The following is a 21,684-nucleotide window of genomic DNA, read 5'->3' on the forward strand; positions in this document are numbered from 1 at the left end:
AATGACCATCCTAAAGTATAACAATATTAAGACATATTTATATATCTAAAGCAGATATAATCTTACAATAGAATAAGATTTGAAAACTATAATCCACTCATGGGCATCAAACTACATTTTTGTTTTATTTGTAAAAAATACCTGCCAGAATATTTTTAAACCTTATTACCTTGATATTGAATGAAAACAGCTCATAAGTGTATAGAAAAGGCTAATTTGCATAATGGTATGAGTTTGTCAACAACTAAGATACTACTGATAAATCAAAACATCATGAAAATGTTTTCTAAAATTTGCATACTGAAGTGTATGTATATGTTTAAAACATAAGTGGCCTTATTGTAGAATGAAGCTCAAGAAATTAAAGTTTCATTTGATGACAAAATAATGGATTTTCAGGGAAAAATGTAGTCTGGCTGATATGAAAATATCTAAATTCTTTTATTCAACAACTATCAGCAAAGAAATCAAGAAATGATTTATGGCAATCCTATATTCTAATTGAAATTCTCATCAAAAGTATTCCAATTATTTTGAAGGGTGACAATTTATTTGTAAATGAACATTTTTGAAAGGTAGTATAACTTTAATATATATAGGGAAATTATATCTGAGGTAAAAGAAAAAAGGAAAAAAGGACCTGAAATGAAATTATAGTAAAGTGATTTTTTTAGTGGTTGAAACTATATTTCCTGTTGTAATCTTCAGAATACTGAAATGAATTTAATGTATCAGATTAGCCAGAAAAGCTGGCATGAGATTGGCATCTTGATATCATTGATGGATTACAACAATCTTTTTAAGCGATTTTTATCTTTCAATATGGGATTACATGGGAATGATATTTTAGATACAAACTAGTTACCAGAAACACATAGCTGAGTGTGTGCAAAAGGGGTAATTAATTAAAACATTGAAATAAGAGATGAAACCATCTTTCTATTACTGGAATATTTCTAGAATAGATTTTATTTTCCTGCTTATTTAATATTGGTTTCACATTTTGGCACAAGGCCAGCAATTTTGAGGAAGGGAGTAAGTTGATTACATCAACCCCAGTGCTCAACTGGTACTTATTTTAACGATCCCAAATGATGAAAGGCAAAGTTAACCTTAGTGGCATTTGAACTCAGAACGTAAATATGGATGAAATGCTGCTAAGCATTTTGCTTGCTGTGCAAATGATTCTGCCAGCTTGCTGTCCTATCCTTCCTCTTCTTATTTAATATTAACAGAAAGTATGAGAAGTTGAGACAATCAAGATACTAAAAAAGCTAATCTTGTTGCTTTATTGTATCTAGTTCTCAGTTCAAATTTCTTACGTCAATTTTGTCTTTAATTCTTCCATAATTGACAAAATAATTGGTCACAATTATTAAAACTTTTGTCCAGTGGATAGCTAAAAAAAAAAAATCAGTTATTAATTGAAAAAGATAACTAAATATATTGAAGGCAAAAAAATTCCATCATTAAATTCTAAAGAAAGTGTAATTAAAAAAGAAATCAAATAAAGGCAATTCAATTTGAAAACTACAATATAATATTATTTTCAAATTTAGGCACAAAGCCAGCAATTTTAGTGGGGGAGTAAAATCAATTACTTATTTTTTCAACTCTGAAAGGATGAAAAGCAAAATTGACCTTGACAGAATTTGAACTCAGAGCATAAAGACTAGCAAAATGTTGAAACTATAATATAATATTCAAATGAGTTTACATTTCACTTTTTTTTTTACATGTCTTAAAGGAGGCAGGGTAGTGCCTATGACATTTCTCAGTGCCTCTAAGACTAGCAACAGGAAGAGAAGTTATAAAACCAGATTCCTGGCCCAAATGCTTATAACAGAAAGCACTCTACTTAAAGCACCCAAGGGCAAGGCATTAAAATTTAATTGAGCAAGGGATTCAGTCTATCCCCCATTGCTCCCTACTGAACCTCAGTCATCTCTGGTGACATGTCATTTCACTGGTCTATCAGAGCTCAAACTTGTGAACTCTATTGTGAAAAGCTCTTTAGTTTCTTTTTTTTATTATTATTTTAATTCAAGTAAATAACAATGAAATACCAAGAAAAGAAAATAGCTAATATCATTAGAAAGTCTATAGTAAAGTTCATTTACTGATAATAAAGAAGAAAAATGCCAGATAAAGACTGGAAGTGGATAGTTTGAAATGTTATCTATGTAACTATTGAATAAATACTGAAGTAGTTATTTTTCATACATACCACATCTTTGAATAAAGTTAGTAGATATGAAGCTCTATAGTAAGATGGCTTATATTAGATCAGAATTTCACAGAATATTTACTTATAAAGCAGTTTTAAGCATTTTATTAAAAAAACATCCCTGTTTTCTTTAAAATCTCAAATCCAAACAGTAAAAAATATCACATTAAATAATGATAAAAAGATGAAGTAATAGGCAGAAAGGATAATAGAATAGCCAGAAAATATGAAGTCAGTTAAGCAGAAAATTCCTGGCAGTATGAATAAGCTACTGTGAATGTTCAAGTAATAGTTATAATGTTACTATTGGAGGCGCAATGGCCCAGTGGTTAGGGCAGCGGACTTGCGGTCATAGGATCGTGGTTTCAATTCCCAGATCGGGCGTTGTGAATGTTTATTGAGTGAAAACACCTAAAGCTCCAGGTGGCTCCAGGAGAGGATGGTGGCGAACCCTGCTGTACTCTTTCACCACAACTTTCTCTCGCTCTTACTTCCAGTTTTCGTTGTGCCTGTAATTCAAAGGGTCAGCCTTGTCACACTGTGTCATGCTGAATATCCCCAAGAACTACGTTAAGGGTACACATGTCTGTGGAGTGCTCAGCCACTTGCACGTTAATTTCACGAGCAGACTGTTCCATTGATCAGATCGACTGGAACCCTTGACGTCGTAAGCGACGGAATGCCAACAAAAAAATATAATGTTACTGGAGGAAAATCTCAAAAGTTCAATATTTACTCAAAATTTGATAAATGTCTTACTGACAAATTATTGATGTCACAGAAAAGATGAGATAAAGAAAATTCCAAATGCAGAGAGAACATTTTTGGTTTACAAACTATCTGTGCAATATTAGATGATTCAATTTTTATATTTTTGAGTCTAAAAATATATTGCCTTCCTAAAAACAACCCCATACTATCCCATACCAACCTGATGTTGATTTAAGTACAAAGCAATGAAGTTATAAAGTTGCATTGCCTTATCCAGAATATTAGTTATGTAATACAATCAGGAAAAATCAGATTATAAAATCAATGTTGGAGACCAAAATAGTAAGAGTTTTCAGTTTTTGATTGAAAAAAAAAATTACATCTGACATGATATTATAGAATAATAAAAAAAATAAGTATGCTTTCATTTAATAAGTTATGAAATGAAAAAAAGAAATGAAAAGGAAGGCTAATGAATAAAGAACAATGTTTTACAATGTCACATTCTTTTGTACATGTTAAAGTTATGTGAATCATTTCATCGCTAAGGATAGAAAGTTCCTTGCTTGCAGGTGAAATTTCACCTGCATTTGACATTGAGACTTCTCACTGACTCAGTACTTAAAAACTTATGAGATAAAAATGGGTGAAACCGTAAGACTAAAAATTAATTAATAAAGAATGACAATCTTTATATCCTACCTAACATGGATGTATTGTTAGAATGTTGTAATTCCAGTAGTATTTGCCTTGAGAAATCTCATACAGACATTTAGTGTTAAGAAGCACAGACAAAGATGCTTTGCATGAATTTGTAAAATTAAATAATTACTATTATTCTGAGCACAGATGCACCTCTACAGAATCTTATATACTTACAATTTACCTGTAATACTAAGAAGGTTGTCTGCTCTTATGTTACATGGTGGAAATATTGGACTGTTTGGGCAAATATTTAAAACTAGGAGTAGGTTTCTTGGTGAGTTTAGTCAGTGATTTGTATTGCTTTCCACTTTTATGATATATCTAAAATTATAGGGAAGGCAAGAATATCTTACAATCCCATTACTCTCTATATATAAATCTGTGGCCTTGTCATTAAATAAAACAATACTGAGGGGAGGGTGGGCTTGATTTGATCTGAAAATGTCAGTTGAAAGCCATTTCTCTTTTCAAATCCCAGGACACACTTAATACAGATTAACTAAGAGCCAAGAGATGGGGAGTTTCTACAATGTTTATTTTTTCTTAGATGTGAGTCAATCAAAATCTTTTAGGATATCTAATTTGCCATCTCATGAATATAAGCTTTCAAAATTATTTAATCAGAGCAGAGTTGTACCCATAACCACTACAGGATTTTTTAGACATGTAAGCTGATGTGGATGATATTCAGATTAAACTGTTGCAGATGGATGCATGTATAGGATATGTGAGCTTAAATTAGTTCTAAAGAGTTAGTTGTGGGAAAAAGAATTGAAAAAATCAGAATTTGTAGTGAACAAAGTGTCACATTTGTGGTGTGAAAGACAACTGTAGCAGATAACTTCCCGGAATCTACATCTTCCTATAGGCTATCTCCTTAGTGTTCTCACCTTTTGCACTAGAAAATTTATGAGTAAACTGTGACTTTATTCACATTATTTACAATTGATGGATATTTGTCCTCATCAGCCAAAACGTTGTGTTAGCAACAAACAAGATGAGGACAAATATCCGTCAATTGTAAATAATGTACATAATTCCACATCTCTTAAATATAGAACTGTAAACTGTGACTTGTAACCTTTTTGTGTCAGACTCGGGTCAGGGCTGATTGCAGAGGGGAAAGTCCCTCGTTCAGCCTGATCTCAGTTAAGAAAGATATACAACCCCAAATCAGTTCTCCCTCTTTGATTGCTTGGCCTCTGGTTAAAGAACATCTCTTCAAGTATGGCCTGTCATTTTGCGACACCACAGCTCTTACATTTTCTACTTGTCTACACTCTTTTACTTTTTCTTTCGCCATCAGTCCTCATAGCAGTCAACAGAAGATGAACTTAACTACCTGTGGACTGGATAACAAAACTACAAATAACCTGTGTACAACTACAACAATAAAAAGTGGTCTTCTACGTTGTAACAATGACAATAATGATATAATAAAGGGCCTTTTCAACCAACTAACAATTAATATCTTTCGTCTCTCATTTATTTACAACATATCTCTGTCACAAAGTATTAATGATGAAGGAGAATGTAATTTGGACAATGGAATCTGTGTGAAACTGGGTAATTCAGAGGAGCAAAGGCTATTGTAGTGGAGAAAGAAAGAATGGGAGATGGACTAACATGTTTTGGAGCAGTAGTTGTATTGTTTTGGTGAGTGAATTATTACCAATAATCCAGATAGTCTAACTTATTTTATTTAAAATTTTCATTATTTATTTATTTATTTGTTTGTTTTTATACAAGGGGTCTGCTCTAGAATGTTTGTGTATATAACAGCTACAACATTCCGCACTGGGGTAGTAGTAGTCTTATATCAATTACACTTCTACTTTGAAGAGAGCAGGTATCCAACTAGGGCTATAATATTTTCTGGCTTTAATGAGAAAGCCTTTGTTATACAGTTTTGGCTTGCAGTTGGGGTGAAACATCAAATTGTAGGGTGTAGTATTCATAGAGTTTTAAACATATTATTAATACTCTTTACTTTTCTTTGTGGAGGCACATGGCTTAGTCATTAGGGTGTTGGATTCATGATTGTAAGGTTGTAGTTTCAATTGCTCAACTGGGAGATGCATTGTGTTCTTGAGCAAAATGTTTCATTTCACGTTACTCCAGTTTGCTCAGTGGGCAAAAATGAGTAATCCTGTAATGGACTGGCATCAGAAAACTGGTTCTATGAGTCAGCATGGCCCAGAAAGGAAGCTAACTTACTTTTCTTAGCATGTCTATTGTTAAGAATCTATTCCTGACATGTGTAATGATTGTTTTGGAGCATTTGAAGAAGACTTGGTTATCATATATCCATTAAAAGATGCCTTTAGCATTTCTGTTCATAGAAATAAGGTGGGTAGCTCCAGTGTGAAGCAATTTGATTGTTTGTGAATGTCCCCTGGATGTGGAAAATTAAGGAAGTGTGAAGGGTAGTTAGAAGTAACAGCATGCAGGACTTTAATATAGAGAAGGAAGCTTGTGGAGATAAGGTTGAAATACGAGGCACACAAGGGTTGCTGATGTTCGTTTATTGAACTCCATGTCATGTCCCATGATGGTGTGATCTGACAGAACACTTTTGATGTAACAGATGCCTGATGGAGAGGCTATTTGGGTAATTTAGCTTGAAGTATTTTGTGCTAGTCACATTCAAAGCTTTTATTGATAAGAAAAGAAATGATATAACTTAATAAGAAGCCAGCTATGTTGATGACTATTGAATAAGGAAAAGGAACTCAAAAGGTTAAAAATATAATCGTCTGTCTCCATGACTTTACATTGTGACAGAATATGACTCATCTGTTGTTGATAAGCATGTACCCTAATACGCAGAAAAGTGGTTTAAAAGGAACTTGTGTATTAACAGAAAACATCTACAGTTTAAGAATTTTGATAGAGAGTGACAGAATTTCTGAAATTCAGACATTACCTATGATTAGATTAAATATTTGTGATTAAAACTGTTTGAATCAATATATTTGCTTATGTGTTTATAACTGTATCATGCCCAGCTAAGTAAGCGAAATTCGGATGCAGATGCATGGTTACATGGATATATATACATTATAAACATACACGGTACACATAATAATTACAAGTATACCAGCAGGAAATCATTCACATACGTTTTTATTTTTATAAACCTCCACAAACGCAACACATACATATAAATGATAGCGCATGAAATTAATGAAATCCACTGTATATTTATACACACAATAATAATTATACATAAAAAAAGAATACAAATTCAACAGGAAATGTTTAAAAGGTTACTTAAAAAACTCCCCCCTTTTTTTCTGCTTGAAAGGACACTTCTTTGGTTAATCTCAAAATTCAACACAACATACTTAAAGTGAAATATAACAGAGGGTCTTAAATCATTTGTCACCACCAACTCTCTCTCTCTCTCTCTCTCTACATGTTCAAATATGCAATATGATATTTCCTTCTGAAAAGGAGTTCAGTCATATGTCAATTAAGAACACAATATTCAATTTCATTTTGGAATTAGTGAAAATACATGCTTGGATAATCAAAATTCCGTGCCAACTAATAAATAATTAATGCAGAAATAGGATTTTTACACAAGAAATTGAATTTCGACTTAATTACTTCGAAGCCATTCTCAGCGTTACTAATAACGCATTTTTTGTTTTGTTTTAAATTCAAAGTTTCAAAAGAATTTTGAGTTCAGATCAATAATTTTGGATTACCATTAACCAGCGTGTATGCCTTCATTTCATCGATCCATGCTTTTCCTTGACCATATTTCACATATTTAATAAGTTTGGCTATTTGTTCAAGGTTCTTGTTGTTGAAGATATTTGCCCAGCAGTAATAAACTACTTGTCAAGAGGAAGCTTCAATGATGTCACTCAATCTCCTAGTAATAACTGTTAAAACTTCCAATATTAGCACCCCAAAGTATTACAAAAGTGAAGAACACACTTGATAAAGTCCGAAAAAGATGAAACGGTCACAGATGGAATGTCTTTGGTCATACGAATGCTTCCTCAAAGTTCGCCTGGTGATAAACAAACAACCTACTACAAATGACCACGAACAGAAAGTAAAGTCTTTACGCTGTCGTTCTATCTACAAGAAATAATCCCTCGAATCATATCAAATATAAGGAAGTTCCAGATACACTGCCTGAATAAAAGATGGGTTTGTTACAGATGGAATGATTTTGATCACAGGTCTGCTCAGCAATGTTTGTATAATGCATCCTCGATGTCAATGGAATTAGAATAAAAGAATCAGATTTAAGATTGGGTTAAATGACAACATCAATTTCTATACTGCTTGCTGTTGGTCAAGGTTGACTAAGTGTCTGCATCTATATGTGCAAGTATCTTTTATCCATTACTTATTTCATTCACTGGACTGTGGCCATGCTGAGGCATTGCCTTAAAGGGTTTAGTCGAACAAATTGACCTCAGGGCTTTCATGTTTTAAAACTTGGCACTTATTTTATAGCCTCTTTTGCTGAACCGATAAGTTATGGGATGTGAACAAACCAGTGCAGGTTATCAAGCAGTGGTAGGGGACAAGCACAAGCACACATAGATATACATATACATGCGTACACAACGGGCTTCATTCAGTTTCCGTCTACCAAATCCACTCACAAAGTTTTGGTCGGTCTGAGGCTATAGTGGAAGACACTGTCCCAAGGTACCATGTAGTGGGACTAAACTCATGGCCATATAGATGGGAAGCAAGTCTTGCTTTTTTTGTTTTTAAGACTGGCAGTTTCCTATGCACAGTAGTCATTCCTCTCTGCACCACTGATGTTGTACAGGGAAAAGGCTCCAGCTTTAGCTGAGTTCCAGTGAAATCGCAGGCATGGCTGTCAGAACAGATATCATAAGGTCAATCCACTGCTCCAGGCAGTCACTTTTTTATGATCTTGAAAGGATGAGAGGCAAAATTGACCTCAGTGGGATCTGAACTCAAAACGCAAAGATTCAAAACAAATACCGTGTGGTATTCTATCTAACTTGTTAACGATTCTTCAAATTCTGCCGCCTTAACTACTTAATGAAAAATAGAAATACATAATTGATCAGCAACGTGGGAAAAAACCCAAGCCATATCAATAATTTGATGAATGGATCCACTTGAAGCCAGGTGCTAGAAACCTGTACAATTTTAATGACATTACTGGTGTATTATAAAATACATGCCTCCTTATAATGAAAAATTACCATATCAATGTCCACTATTATAATTAGTATTATCGGAGAAGGCGTAATTGTGTGGTTGAGAAATCCACTTCGTAGCCTCGTGGCTTCAGATTCAATCTCATTGTGTGGCACCTTGTGTGAGTGTCTTCTACTATAGCCCCAGTTCGACCAATACCTTGTGAGTGAATTTAGCAGACAGAAACTGTATGGAAGCTCGTGGGATATGTATGTCATTATTCAGTTTTATTTCAAGATTTCTTGCCAATAAAGAAATAGCCAGTTTCTAACCTAGATCCAAGGCTCCTTCACTGGAATTTCAACATCAATAATAGGGTGTATGTATGTATGTATGTATGTATGTATATATGTATGTATGTATGTATGTATGTATGTATGTATGTGTGCAGAGTTGTATGCTTTGTTTTATGTATGTATTCTCATGCATATAGTTGCATATCTAGACATGCTCACATATACTTAAATGATAGACTTCAGGAAAGTTTTACAGATTTTTACAGTTCCAGTGATGGCTTGGATCTGTAGTCTTCGAATTAGCTTTCTCCTTTCTGGTTCTGAGAAGTCTAATTTCTCAAGATTTATGCAGTGTGCTACATATCCCAGTGCCCCAATAATTACAGGTATAAACCTGAACTTGTAATCTGGATAAAGTAACTGTAAATTCCTCAAGTGTTCAGCATAGGTGTTCTCTTTTTCACTGATCTTCAGCTTTGGATTACTTAATACTTTTTAGTAGAGTACATATTAACTTTTACAATGAAAAGGTTGGCAGTGACTTCGAAATTTCGGCTTGCTCAAACTGTCTAAAGATATTCGAGATTACTTAATACTGTATGCAGATCAATGAACTCTTAAAGTATTTATTTTAGCACTTCACAATTTTGAGTTCAAATCCTTATAGGATTTCAAATTGGTCTTACAAATCGTCAACTCAGCAAACTACTATTGTATTTGTATGCGAAGATGAACTAAAGTTTAGTAGGTATTAACATTAGCTAACAAATGTACACACAAGATTAATTTCTTATTTTTAATCACTTAGTCACGAGGAGCAACGAGTATGGTCCTTTAGATGATGTTCTCAGGTTGTGGAACCATCTAATGATGACTCTGTTCAGAAGGCTGTAATATCATTTGATAAAGGAACACGGTACAATGAATTCATAGAATGAGGCTGTAACTTTAAATACCTTTACTCTTGGTCTCAAATATATACAAGCTGAATAATAAAGGAAAGAGTTTGATGTGTGGAGGCCATGCTCATCTTCTGTGTATTAACTCATATCTGCTAGCTGGCGTGTGTTGTACGAGAGCCAGCTAAGTCATGTCTTCACACTCTAGTGTCTCTTCGCGAAACATGAAGAGGTGAGTGTCTGAACCTGACTGTTGCGTGCGCCATCTAGTGGCGAGCTGTTTTAAACAGCCTTCGTCAAGGGAGGTAACTGCGCCTACAATCCTTTAATCGCTTATTCATGAAAGGAAACGAGTATGGTTCTTTAGTTTCTTTAAGATAGCAGTGTAACTAAAGTGTGTGCCGCCCGTGTTTGCCGTTCCATCCAGGCTTCCTAACCGATACAGATTCCTGCAGCAGACTCAAAATTGTCACCCCATAAAAGGGGATATCTCCACCCCGTCCTTGCAACCTACTTATGTCACTGTTTTAGGGCTACTGAGACTGGAAGGGAGGAAATTATTCTCAAACTGAAATCCTGGTCTCCATGCTGGCAACAGAGTGAACTCCACTAAAGGTATCTGAAGACCAAGTGGAAGTGGGTGTTAAACGGAGGGACTGATTATGTCTATCACCTAAGAACGCAAACAACAAGAAAAATACAGCAAGGTATCTTCTCGACTGATACTCTAACCATTCTATCCATTCGCTCTTCATTTGACTGGTATTTTCATTTTATTAATCTCGAAAGATGAAAGGCGAATTTGAGCTCGGCAGGGTTTGAACTCAGGCTGGAACAAATAGTGCAAGGCATTTTGTTTTAGGCTCTAACGACTTCGCCGATTCACTTCTCAGGTTGAAAAGATATTTAGACGAAGAAAAAGGAGAAAGAAAAGGATGTGGAAGAGAAAAAAGAGGAGAAGGTGAACGAAAAGAAGAAGAGAAGAAAAAGAAGAGAAGAAGAAGAGGGGGAGGGACCAAATCTTTGCAAGTTCTCCCAAACTGATGAAAATTAAGTGAATGATGCCTAGACTGAACATTTGTAGGTCAATGACTGCTTTAAAAAAAGTGTGGGTGGAAAGAAAATGCTTGGACCAAGTAGCGGAATTAAAATGTCCAATGTTAAATTTTCTTTTGAACAAAACAAGCATCATTGGTTTTAAAAGCAATAATTTGAAATAATTATGATCAGCTGATATGTTTTCTTTTTTTTTTTTCTCTCAAACAACAGTGACAGTGTTGTCAACAACAACCCTAACACTAACAATGATTACAGCAACAAGCAAAACAGTTTAAAAAGAATTTTCTTTATCTGCATGGGTTATTCGCACGTGATTGGGTTACTATTTGTTATTTACAATAGCTTTTATTAGGGAGATGTAGTTGAATATTATTCTTATTTACATGTGACAAAATACGAATAAAGTAGTAAAGAGTATTCAATATGTTTCGTAGAGAAATGCTATTATTATTTTGAAATTTAGTTTTTCTCCATTACTTAAATTTTCACTCTGGGGAAACGTTCATCAGATGCCATATCTACAGCTTCCTTTTTTGAAATGCTTACGTAATTATCGTTGATATTTCGCATCTTACAGTCGGCTCATTTGTTTACATCTGGTTGATGAACTAAAGTTGTAAATTGCTGTCGTAGTGTGTCAGGTAGAATTTGTTTTTGTGACAACATTTTGACATTATCTCTATTCGTTTGTTTAAAGTATTAGTCTGTTTAACTATTATATGATATTTCTGTTTTGTGCAAGTTGCCATAATTATCTAACCATATTTAATATTATATCAGACATGGAAGTGGTAGGCCAATAGAATCGTTACTCCGCGGGACAAAATACTTAGCAGCATTTTTTTTCCGGTTTTACGTCCTGACTTCAAATAGCACTGACGTTGACTTTGCTTTCCACCCTCTCGGGATCGATAAAATAAGTACCAGTTGAGCTCTGGAGTTGATGTAATCAACTTATCCACTTCCCTCAAATTGCTGGCCTCGTGCCAAAATAAGAAACAATATTATATCAAACATGGGCAATCTTTTTCGAGCAGTGGGCCGCATGAGATATGGCTCATCATAAGGCGGGTCGCACTCTTGAAAAAATTCAAGGTCATTTTTCGTTGAAAGTATCTCAGCCATTTTCACTATAGAAGACCAAAAATTTAAGCATTCGGCTTTAGAAATGAAGCAAAGTAAAGTTTTGTCAATTCCAAAATAAGACAACGTTACGCAACACGTATAATGCTGTGCGGTACATACGTGTAGTTATAGCCGCTGATTTATCGCAAGAAATTGTTATTAGCGTTGAAAACAGAAATTAAACATAAAATCAATAATTTTCATTCGTGTCCTGAGTAGAGATGCCAATTCAAGGCTCTTGAATGTTTGGAAGGTTCTAAATTGACTCTGAAGCATGTTGAAAATTATACGGATGACTGACAACGGCAAATGTTTGTACCCACAGCGCAACAGGCATTAATAAGTAAGGGAGGTTAGACAGACATTTAATTGTTATTCTCCTTTGACACCAGCTTCCCCACACCTCTTTGAGTGAGTCAGTGAACGAGAGAGAGAGAGAGAGAGAGAGAAAAGAAACAACATTTTAATAAACGTTATTTTCCGTATGAAACATGAAACTCGACATGTCACTCAGAAAGCCAAACGGGCCGCAGTTTTCCTATGACTATTATATACGCTAACCACTTATTCTCAATAACTGTATGTCTTAGCCTAATAGCAAAATTTCTGATGAAATTTTCAGCCGTTTGATAAAAAATTTTGGTATTTATCAGATGTAGGCCAGGAAGTGCAGGATGGAGGAGTTATCGTTCTACTTTGTACTCAATATCTTATAATTTTTATTTAGATTGAAGCTTTTCTTTTCGATCGAAATGTTCTATTTCAATTCTAATTACACAACCTCGTTTCTCTATTATAGGCGAATAACTTTTTTTCTTTAATTCATTCAGCTTTTAACGATATTCAGAAGATTTATACTAAATTTATTTCTTCTGGTGAATTTGTAATCAGCGAAGATTTCAATATTTTTAACTTAATTTTTTCCCCCACAAATCTTTTGGTTCTTTCAGTTAGTGTTCCATAAATTTTCATTAAGCTTGCATTTTAATTAGCTGAATTGTTAACTTAAATTTATTCTTTTTCTTTTGCATTTCATATATTTCCGGTAATTTGGAAAGTTGCTTACGTCCTTCCAATACAGAAAAAGTACTCAGCATCTTACGTATAAAATACAAACCTTCGAGTTTATTAAATACATATAGTAAACCATTTAAATCCACATAAGAGAAAATATAAATAATTGAACTCAAACTATATTTTTATCTATTAATTGTCATAGCTTTCGATCAAGTCATTCCACAATTATCAAATTGCTCCTTTAGTAGAAAGTGGGTTATACATCTTTAGATTGTATACCTGACTTTCTACTATAAAATTAAAGAAATAGACGGAACGCTGAACTCCAGACTAAACAACTTAAACAACATTTATTTACTTGGTAAAACATATATATCTTTAGTTATACATCTTTAGAGGTGAGAATAACGAGCTGTCGAGTATAAGACCGAAAGATGTAGGGACAACTTTTAAACACACGTCCATGCTCAATCGCTGGCCAGCGAGAAAGAGAATGAATTGAGCGGGAAACGCTTGCTTGTTTTATTCTACGCATGCGTAAAACTACGCATGCGCAGACGTTACTACACTCCCTTGACTAGATATTTGAACAAAAGAAACAGATCATAACACTATGTATGTATGTCATTATTCAGTTTTATTTCAAGATTTCTTGCCAATAGAGAAAGAAGCGGTTTCTGTGTGTATGTATGTATTGCATAATTTTATGAAATTTATATTATTTTAAGCTACACATACACACATGCATGCATACATATACATTGAATGTAAGTTTTATTACAATTTTTCTTATATAGAATCTGTGCTGGGCAAAAAGAAAAAAAAACTTAGCGTGATGTTTTCTGTGATTAACCACTCAGTGTTCAAACTATCAGTCACATATATCTTATGTTTCTCTGAGAAATTCCTCATTGATGAAGGTGTATGTGTAATTAGAAAATGGTTTAGCGCTGCACTTGTGCATAACGATATTTTTTTCCGCAATTCGTTTGAGATGTTATCTTTGCTTCATAAATAATTGCTTTTTTACGCATCTTCCATTAAAAAGGACAAGTCTTTTTTGCATTACCAGGTGTATCACCATTGCAAGAATCGCAAAGTACTAAAAATTTCTGCAATCCTGAAGCGATGTAAATCAAGAACTCATTGTAATAATTAACATAAACATTTATTTACATGAAAGAAAATTATCGGGGAACTTTCATCTAATTCTTCCAAATTCTTCAGTTAAAACTGTATTGAAACCTTTTGTAGGGATTTTTTTTATCACAGCAACTGGTCGCACACCACAAGGTTTAACGGTACCTACTGAAGCAAGCCAGCACGCTGGCAGCATTACCACAGGCAATGACGAGCCTAAGGCGTTGAGAAAATCAAGCGCCCTCACAGGCATCACCTGACATCTCGGCGAGGCGAGCTGCCAACGTTGACAAGGACTTCGCGGCTAGTGGCTCAGTCCCTCCGAACGTCTCAAACGCCACAGGCTGGAATTGATAATTCACTGTCAGGTCCCGATACTTCAGGGCATTTTTTTTTCTGACATTAGAACTTTTGGAGAAGGATATAATATTTGACTAATATTTTATTTCATTGATTCCAGAAGGATGAAAAGCAAAGTCAATCTTAAAGATATTTGAACTCAGAACGTAAAAAAGAAAAACTTACCATATTTGATGGCATAAAAGACACCCGGGCATACCGGACGCCCTCCAATACTGAGGTAAAGAGGAGACATAATTTCGCATATAGGACACAGGGTGAGGTTTTGAAGCATCTTTTTCTTAAAAGAAAAAGGGGACTTCTTATATGTCATCAAATACGATAACTTGAAATTGCAAGGTATTCTGCCAATTCTGCCCAAATCACCGAATTCATTCTATCCCTCTACTGCTGCAGTTTTCTCCACCATTGTTGCTTTCAAGTTAATAGGTTTCTTAACTTGGCATAAAGACGTAAATTTACAGAGCAGGGCGTCTACTTCTGATATACAACAAGTACTTATCTCGGTGGCGTTTGATCACATAACATTTCGTAATCAAAAACTGTGAAATATTAGTTCGGTACAATGCTGCTTCTTCCTTCTCAGCATAATTGGTACTTATTTTTTCGATCTCTGAGGAATATGAAATTAGAGCATATACGTTGCTAATCAAGGTGCATTTCTATTTCTATCATCTACTGTCCTCTCGCTTTAAATTAAAATTTGTAATTCATAACTATTGTTAATCGATGCATATGGTGACGGCTTTATTGGATCAAACAGGTGTATTAGCAACTCTGTATTAGAAAGCCTATTAAATGTTAAACACCATAAATAACAAAAGTCTTTATCAACATCTAACGAGATTAATTAAGTAAAATTTAAAAGAAACTTTCGTAAAATTGTTTTTATTTATAGTTATTGATAACGAATTATAAAGGGGCTTAACATTAATTCAGCACACGGAATTGTCAGCCAGTCAAGGCATCATCTGGAAAGTGAACCAGAGAAAATTGAACCGTAGGAGTACTTAAAAACACATGAGAAACACTTTGATGGAGGAGTGTGGTACTGTGACAACGGATGGACTTAGGACACTGATCATGGAATGAGATATGTGATGCGTCTTTGCATTTTTTACTCTTTTACTTGTTTCAGTCATTTGACTGCGGCCATGCTGGAGCACCGCCTTTAGTCGAGCAAATCGACCCCAGGACTTATTTTTTGGAAGCCTAGTACTTATTCTATCGGTCTCTTTTGCCGAACCGCTAAGTTACGGGGACGTAAACACACCACCATCGGTTGTCAAGCGATGTTGTGGGGGACAAACACAGACACACAAACATATACAACACATACATATACATATATACGATAGGCTTCTTTCAGTTTCCGTCTACCAAATCCACTCACAAGGCTTTGGTCGGCCCGAGGCTATAGTAGAAGACACTTGCCCAAGGTGCCACGCAGTGGGAATGAACCCGGAACCATGTGGCTGGTAAGCAAGCTACTTACCACACAGCCACTCAGTTATCTTCCAGGCATATTGCTTTGAGTTTTCTATTCTAACGCTTTGACGTTTTTATGGTGAACCTGTATATTTTCCTTTTATAATTGTCCCATTTTATTTATACTTGTATCAAATTTTATATAAAACTGCAGTGAGTCAGGAAAGATCTATTTTGTTGTCGTGGCATTGTTCAGGGCTGGATCTGTTTAAATACAAATGGCAGTGATCTGCCTTAGTAGTGAAACGGCAGTTTCAAGTCAGTTGGTGAACAGACGGCCTAGAGGTAATATCTCTTTCTTTGAAATGCAACGATTTTTGCGTTCACCACCAATTTCACGGAACTCACTTGAATAATATCAGCTACAACTCTGCTTCAAAATGTGCGGTACATTCTAGTTCTTATTAACTTACAACAGCTTCTACATAACACTTCTGTGTAAGAAGTAAGTCATGAGATTTTTCCAGTCTCGCATATACGTGTAGATGATTCGCATAAACCTGCAGTTTAATCATTGTTACTACTTGCCAACATTCGTTTTATTAACATAAAGTTTTCAATGTTTCGTTGTAAATGAGCTGCCTTCTGACATTCTTTATACGCGCTTATCAAAAGCACACTGGAATAGACTCTCTCACGAATACTCTTCATACATTAAATCACAGAACACTCGCGCCAAATTAGTGACCACACACTAAAAAAATTAACAGGGAACAGCCAACATTTTTTACCACCCACCGTATTGGATTTTCGGGGTCCTTGTTTCTTTTCAATCAACATTTCGAGTTCAATAACTCGTTAAAATCTGCAAGCACTCTATTTTAACTATAAATTAATTTGCATTTTGAGATTTGTTTTAGAAGTGCAAATCTTATGGCGATTCCATTGTTTTTATCTCAGTACGGTCTTGGAGAAAATAAACCATTAATTAAAATACTTTAATTTGTTTGAAGTATTTTCCACGGAACTAGAGTGTTCAGTTAGTAAACAAAAGTTGTTTTGTGCCTTGTACGTGATTTTGTCTATTTGCTACGAAATAAAAAAAAAAACTGAACGAACATCTCCTACGTGTAGTGATTCTATAATTTTTGTCGAGGGTTGTAACTCCAGGTTGGCCTTGATTAAGCGAGTCAATGATCAAAGGCATTTTAGCTATAACCATCGATTTTTTTTCCAAAATTTGTGTCGCCGCATTATATCAATAATCAATGAGAATAAGGTGAATTTTTAAGTAGTCGACCAGCTTCCTCGTATTGCCACGTAAAAATTTCAACGAGCTAACGGGGAACCTGATAAGTTGAGGACTTATCAATGAATTTTATTCATAAGAAATATATTAGAAAGACGGCCATCCCCTCTCAAGAGGTTAAATCAATAATAAATGAGTTATACATCTGGTACGTATGTAAATATGCTGCTGAAACTCAATGACCTGAAGTTATTCAAGGATTTTTTTTTTAATGAATGTGTAGCACATCAAATCTGAGTGTTGTAACATGTCAACAGTCTTTTTTTTCGCAAACTAAATCGTCGACTCGATTACAATTCTTAGAGTTTATTATACATCACATTCGACGCGCCTGCAAATTCGATTGTGGAAGAGGGTTAGGCCTCAGCAAATTCATTTGCTCATTACGCATTATACGACGACTGGAGCTACATGAGCTAAAGAAGGTTCCTCTACATGGACACTCGATCTATTAGAACTAGTAGTCAAATATCCTTGAAACTTCTCTCTATCATTATAGAAGGACAATACTGGAAAATGTTCTTCATACGTAAAAAAAGATAAGATAGTTACAACTAGGACATCTTTGATCACAGATCTGCTCAACTAGAGAATAAACAATAACAGCAATAAAACCTTCAGCGGTAACTGTACAAATGAACATATTACAATCCTAAAACCAAACATCTCCCTAAAACTGTATTTCTAATCTTTCACTGTTATATGTATACCAGTATAACTACAGCTCAACCCATAACGATTATAGTAATGTTACATGTCACCTATTTACTTTCACTAGCAAAGTTGTTGTTGTTGCCACTCCGTCGCTTACGACGTCGAAGGTTCCACTTGATCCGATCAACGGAACAGCCTGCTCGTGAAATTAACGTGCAAGTGGCTGAGCACTCCACAGACACGTGTACCCTTAACGTAGTTCTCGGGGATATTCAGCGTGACACAATGTGACAAGGCTGGCCCTTTGAAATACAGGTACAACAGAAACAGGAAGAAAGAGTGAGAGAAAGTTGTGGTGAAAGAGTACAGCAGGGTTCGCCACCATCCTCTGCCGGAGCCTCGTGGAGCTTTAGGTGTTTTCGCTCAATAAACACTGGCAAAGTAGTATTATACTAATATACACGTGACTTTTGAAATCTGACAGAGCGGCACGCTGACAGGAAATACCTTAGAGTATTTAGATTTGTCCTTCTACATTATACATTCAAATGCGATTGGATTCGAGTTTGGTTTTCATCTACTCGAGGTCGTTAAAATAAGTACTAGTAAAAATACTAAGATCGGCTCAATCAACTATAGTCCTCCCCAATAGTGACTCTAGAATTATACCAATGTAAGAAATATACTTCCAAGATGTTTCTTATCCCAATGCAGTCTAATATTGATTTTATACAATCTGTAGTCGATACAATAAGAGCTAGTAATGGATAAGTAGTTTGATTAAATTTTAAGGTACAAAATAATTTTATCAGAAAACATCATAAATGAACATATGTGACGGATGAAAAAATGTGCTGAATTTAATTTCTTCAGACGATACCAATCAAAGAATATAAGACACAAAGCGTCAACAGTTATTTTAGGGTTTAATCCATTAAAAACCTAAAACATATTTTGTTAATAAATCTATCAAAAGAACTATTTCATGAAGGCGAACTTGTAAAATGGACTGAAAGTAAATAAGACCGCAAAGAAGTACCACTCGACTTGTATCTAAGAATGAGGTAAAAATATGAAATGGTTGAATGAAAAAAAAAGTATCTACACCATACAAGTCTGTGTGTCTCTTGGAAGGTTAGTTTACACTATTTGTCCACAGAGAAGCGTATTATACACGCACACACACACACACACACACACACACACACACACACATATATATATATATATATATATATACTTTTCCACTCTAAGTACAAGGTCCGAAATTTTGGGGGAGGGGGCCAGTCGATTAGATCGCCCCTAGTACGCAACTGCTACTTAATTTATCGACCCCGAAAGGATGAAAGGCAAAGTCGACCTCAGCGGAATTTGAGCTCAGGACATAAAGACAGACGAAATATCGTTTGGTATTTCGCCCGGCGTGCTAACGTTTCTGCCAGCTCGCCGCCTTAATATACATATATAAAGAGAGAATGAGGGATGGTATAATACTGGCTTTCACTTCATGCACATCATGTCGGATCCTTGCTAGCGTCGAATTTCGAAATCAAAAGGAGATCCGCAAGTCTTCGATTGATGTAAATGTCTTAAATACCTACAGGAGATATCAAGTGAAAGCTACATGTTCGGTCTATTTACATGTTGTGAGACGCGCAAATTAACTTATTCTACAACATTTATTTGGTCAATGGTGCCTTCAAATCATAACATCGGAGGAAGCGAATGGATTACAGAATTGTTACACATTTCTATATATCATAACATGGATTGCACAACAGAGTATGAATTGCATAACATTGTATGAGATATGGAATAAATATATTGTCCGTATACGAAAATAATTGTAATGTCCATTTGACTTCTTTACTCATTTGAATTATTACTCTTATATGTGTGTATATATTAACACACACACATACATATACAGGACGAAGCTGAAGACGTGTTTTGTTGGTCTCATTATCTTTGATGTGGCACACACACACATACGCATACGCGCACGCGCACACACACACACACACACCACTAAAAAAATTAAAGGTTAAACACTGCTTCAACATCACCTATTTATTTAATTTCCAAACTATTGGTGAGACAATTATAAAAAGTATCTTTATCATTAACCCTTGTTCATCATGTTAGGAATATAAATAGATGAGATAAGAGTATGACTAAAAAAAAAAAGAGACTGAAACAAAAGACAAAAAAAAAAAAGAAAAAAGAAGGGGTGGTTCACATATTTTATGAAGTTAACTTTTTTTTCCAATGTTGACTAATATCATTGACAAACTGAATTTTGGATAGTTTACCTGTAAAGGAAGCCATATTGTTCTTTATCGTCTCCAAGAGGTTTACTGAGTTTGTAGCCAAAGTTTTCTCTGAAAAATAAAAGATATTAATGGATGTCTGTTAGTCGTAGAATAATTTTATAACTGGTTAGGTATTGTAGAATCAATATAAAAATCTGATAACGGTCAACTCCATTTGAAAATCTACATCGATGGTGTGACACCGAAGGAGCCTGCGCGTGGTTTCTTCTTCTACAAAAAGATAGCAGCTAAGTTCCTTTAAATCATATCTTAGAGTAAGAAGTACACTTTAAATACCATTATTCTCGATACGCAAAAAAGACGAATGTGTACGAACGGAACACTTTTGATCTTCAGTATGATCTAAGGTTAAACAACAACAATAACAGCAGTAGCAGCAATCTATGTCCATGACTGGTTCGGTAACACTGTCACTCAGTACAACATAGTGAAACTTGGTGAGAACGTTCATGTCGTCATTTGATCTGCTGAAATCAGTCACCCAAAATCATACATCATCTTAGAAACCAAGGATACATTGGATAATGCAATCTTAGATACATTATGCCTGGAAGAAATAGAAATGGTCATGAATGGAAAGTCAGAAAGACTAAATGAGAGGAGAAACATCTATGTCATGAAAGGCTAATTATATATATATAGTGCGAGGAAGCAAACGATACTGTTATGGAATGAAATTTACACTACTGATTAAGAAGCACAGTGCAAACCTGAAATGAAATTTGCGCTACTGATAAAGAATCATATTGCAAACTCGAAAGAAAAAAGTCAAGTATTTTGTGTTGACACTAGCTTGTAATCTAACGAGTAAGTTCAACGCTTACATAAACTCGGTATGACTGCTGTTACTGAAAAGTAAATATGAATTTAGGGCCTCCGTCGACCAAGGTTAACCATATACTTATCTTGTTTGCATAGGTCTGGGCATGGATTTTTGAGGAAGATTGGCACTTGCCTAGGCGTACTAAGTTTCACCTCTCCATGTCACCAATATCGTCCAAGGAAAAGTTTGGCGCTTTAGTGCCGATAGAACCTGACATAGAGACGTCACAGGCGTTGCTGTAAGAATGCCGGAACAGATACTTCAAGATATCCTGCCAGATGCTCTAACAGTTCTGCCAATCCGATCTTCTTAATTGGACATTTTTTTATCGATTCCGAAATGATGAAAGACAATGATGATTTCGGTGAGATTTGAACACAGAACACAGAGATTCGAAATAGATTCTCTTCTCGGCATTTTAATCAATGCACTACCGACACTGCCTGTTCGCCA

At 35.0% G+C, this 21,684-nt stretch overlaps 1 protein-coding gene across 1 annotated transcript in view; it reads right to left on the reverse strand.

Moving 5' to 3' along the window:
* LOC106871016 (deoxyribonuclease gamma) overlaps positions 1-21,684 on the reverse strand; it is a 93,675-nt gene that overhangs the window by 14,985 nt on the left and 57,006 nt on the right. Inside the window, exon 3 of the mRNA XM_014917271.2 lies at positions 20,388-20,456. Within this exon, the coding sequence (XP_014772757.1) occupies positions 20,388-20,456 (69 nt within the window). The remainder of the gene's footprint in view (positions 1-20,387; positions 20,457-21,684) is intronic.

The sequence above is a fragment of the Octopus bimaculoides genome, chromosome 2, assembly GCF_001194135.2.
Source record: "Octopus bimaculoides isolate UCB-OBI-ISO-001 chromosome 2, ASM119413v2, whole genome shotgun sequence".
Classification (NCBI taxonomy): domain Eukaryota; kingdom Metazoa; phylum Mollusca; class Cephalopoda; order Octopoda; family Octopodidae; genus Octopus; species Octopus bimaculoides.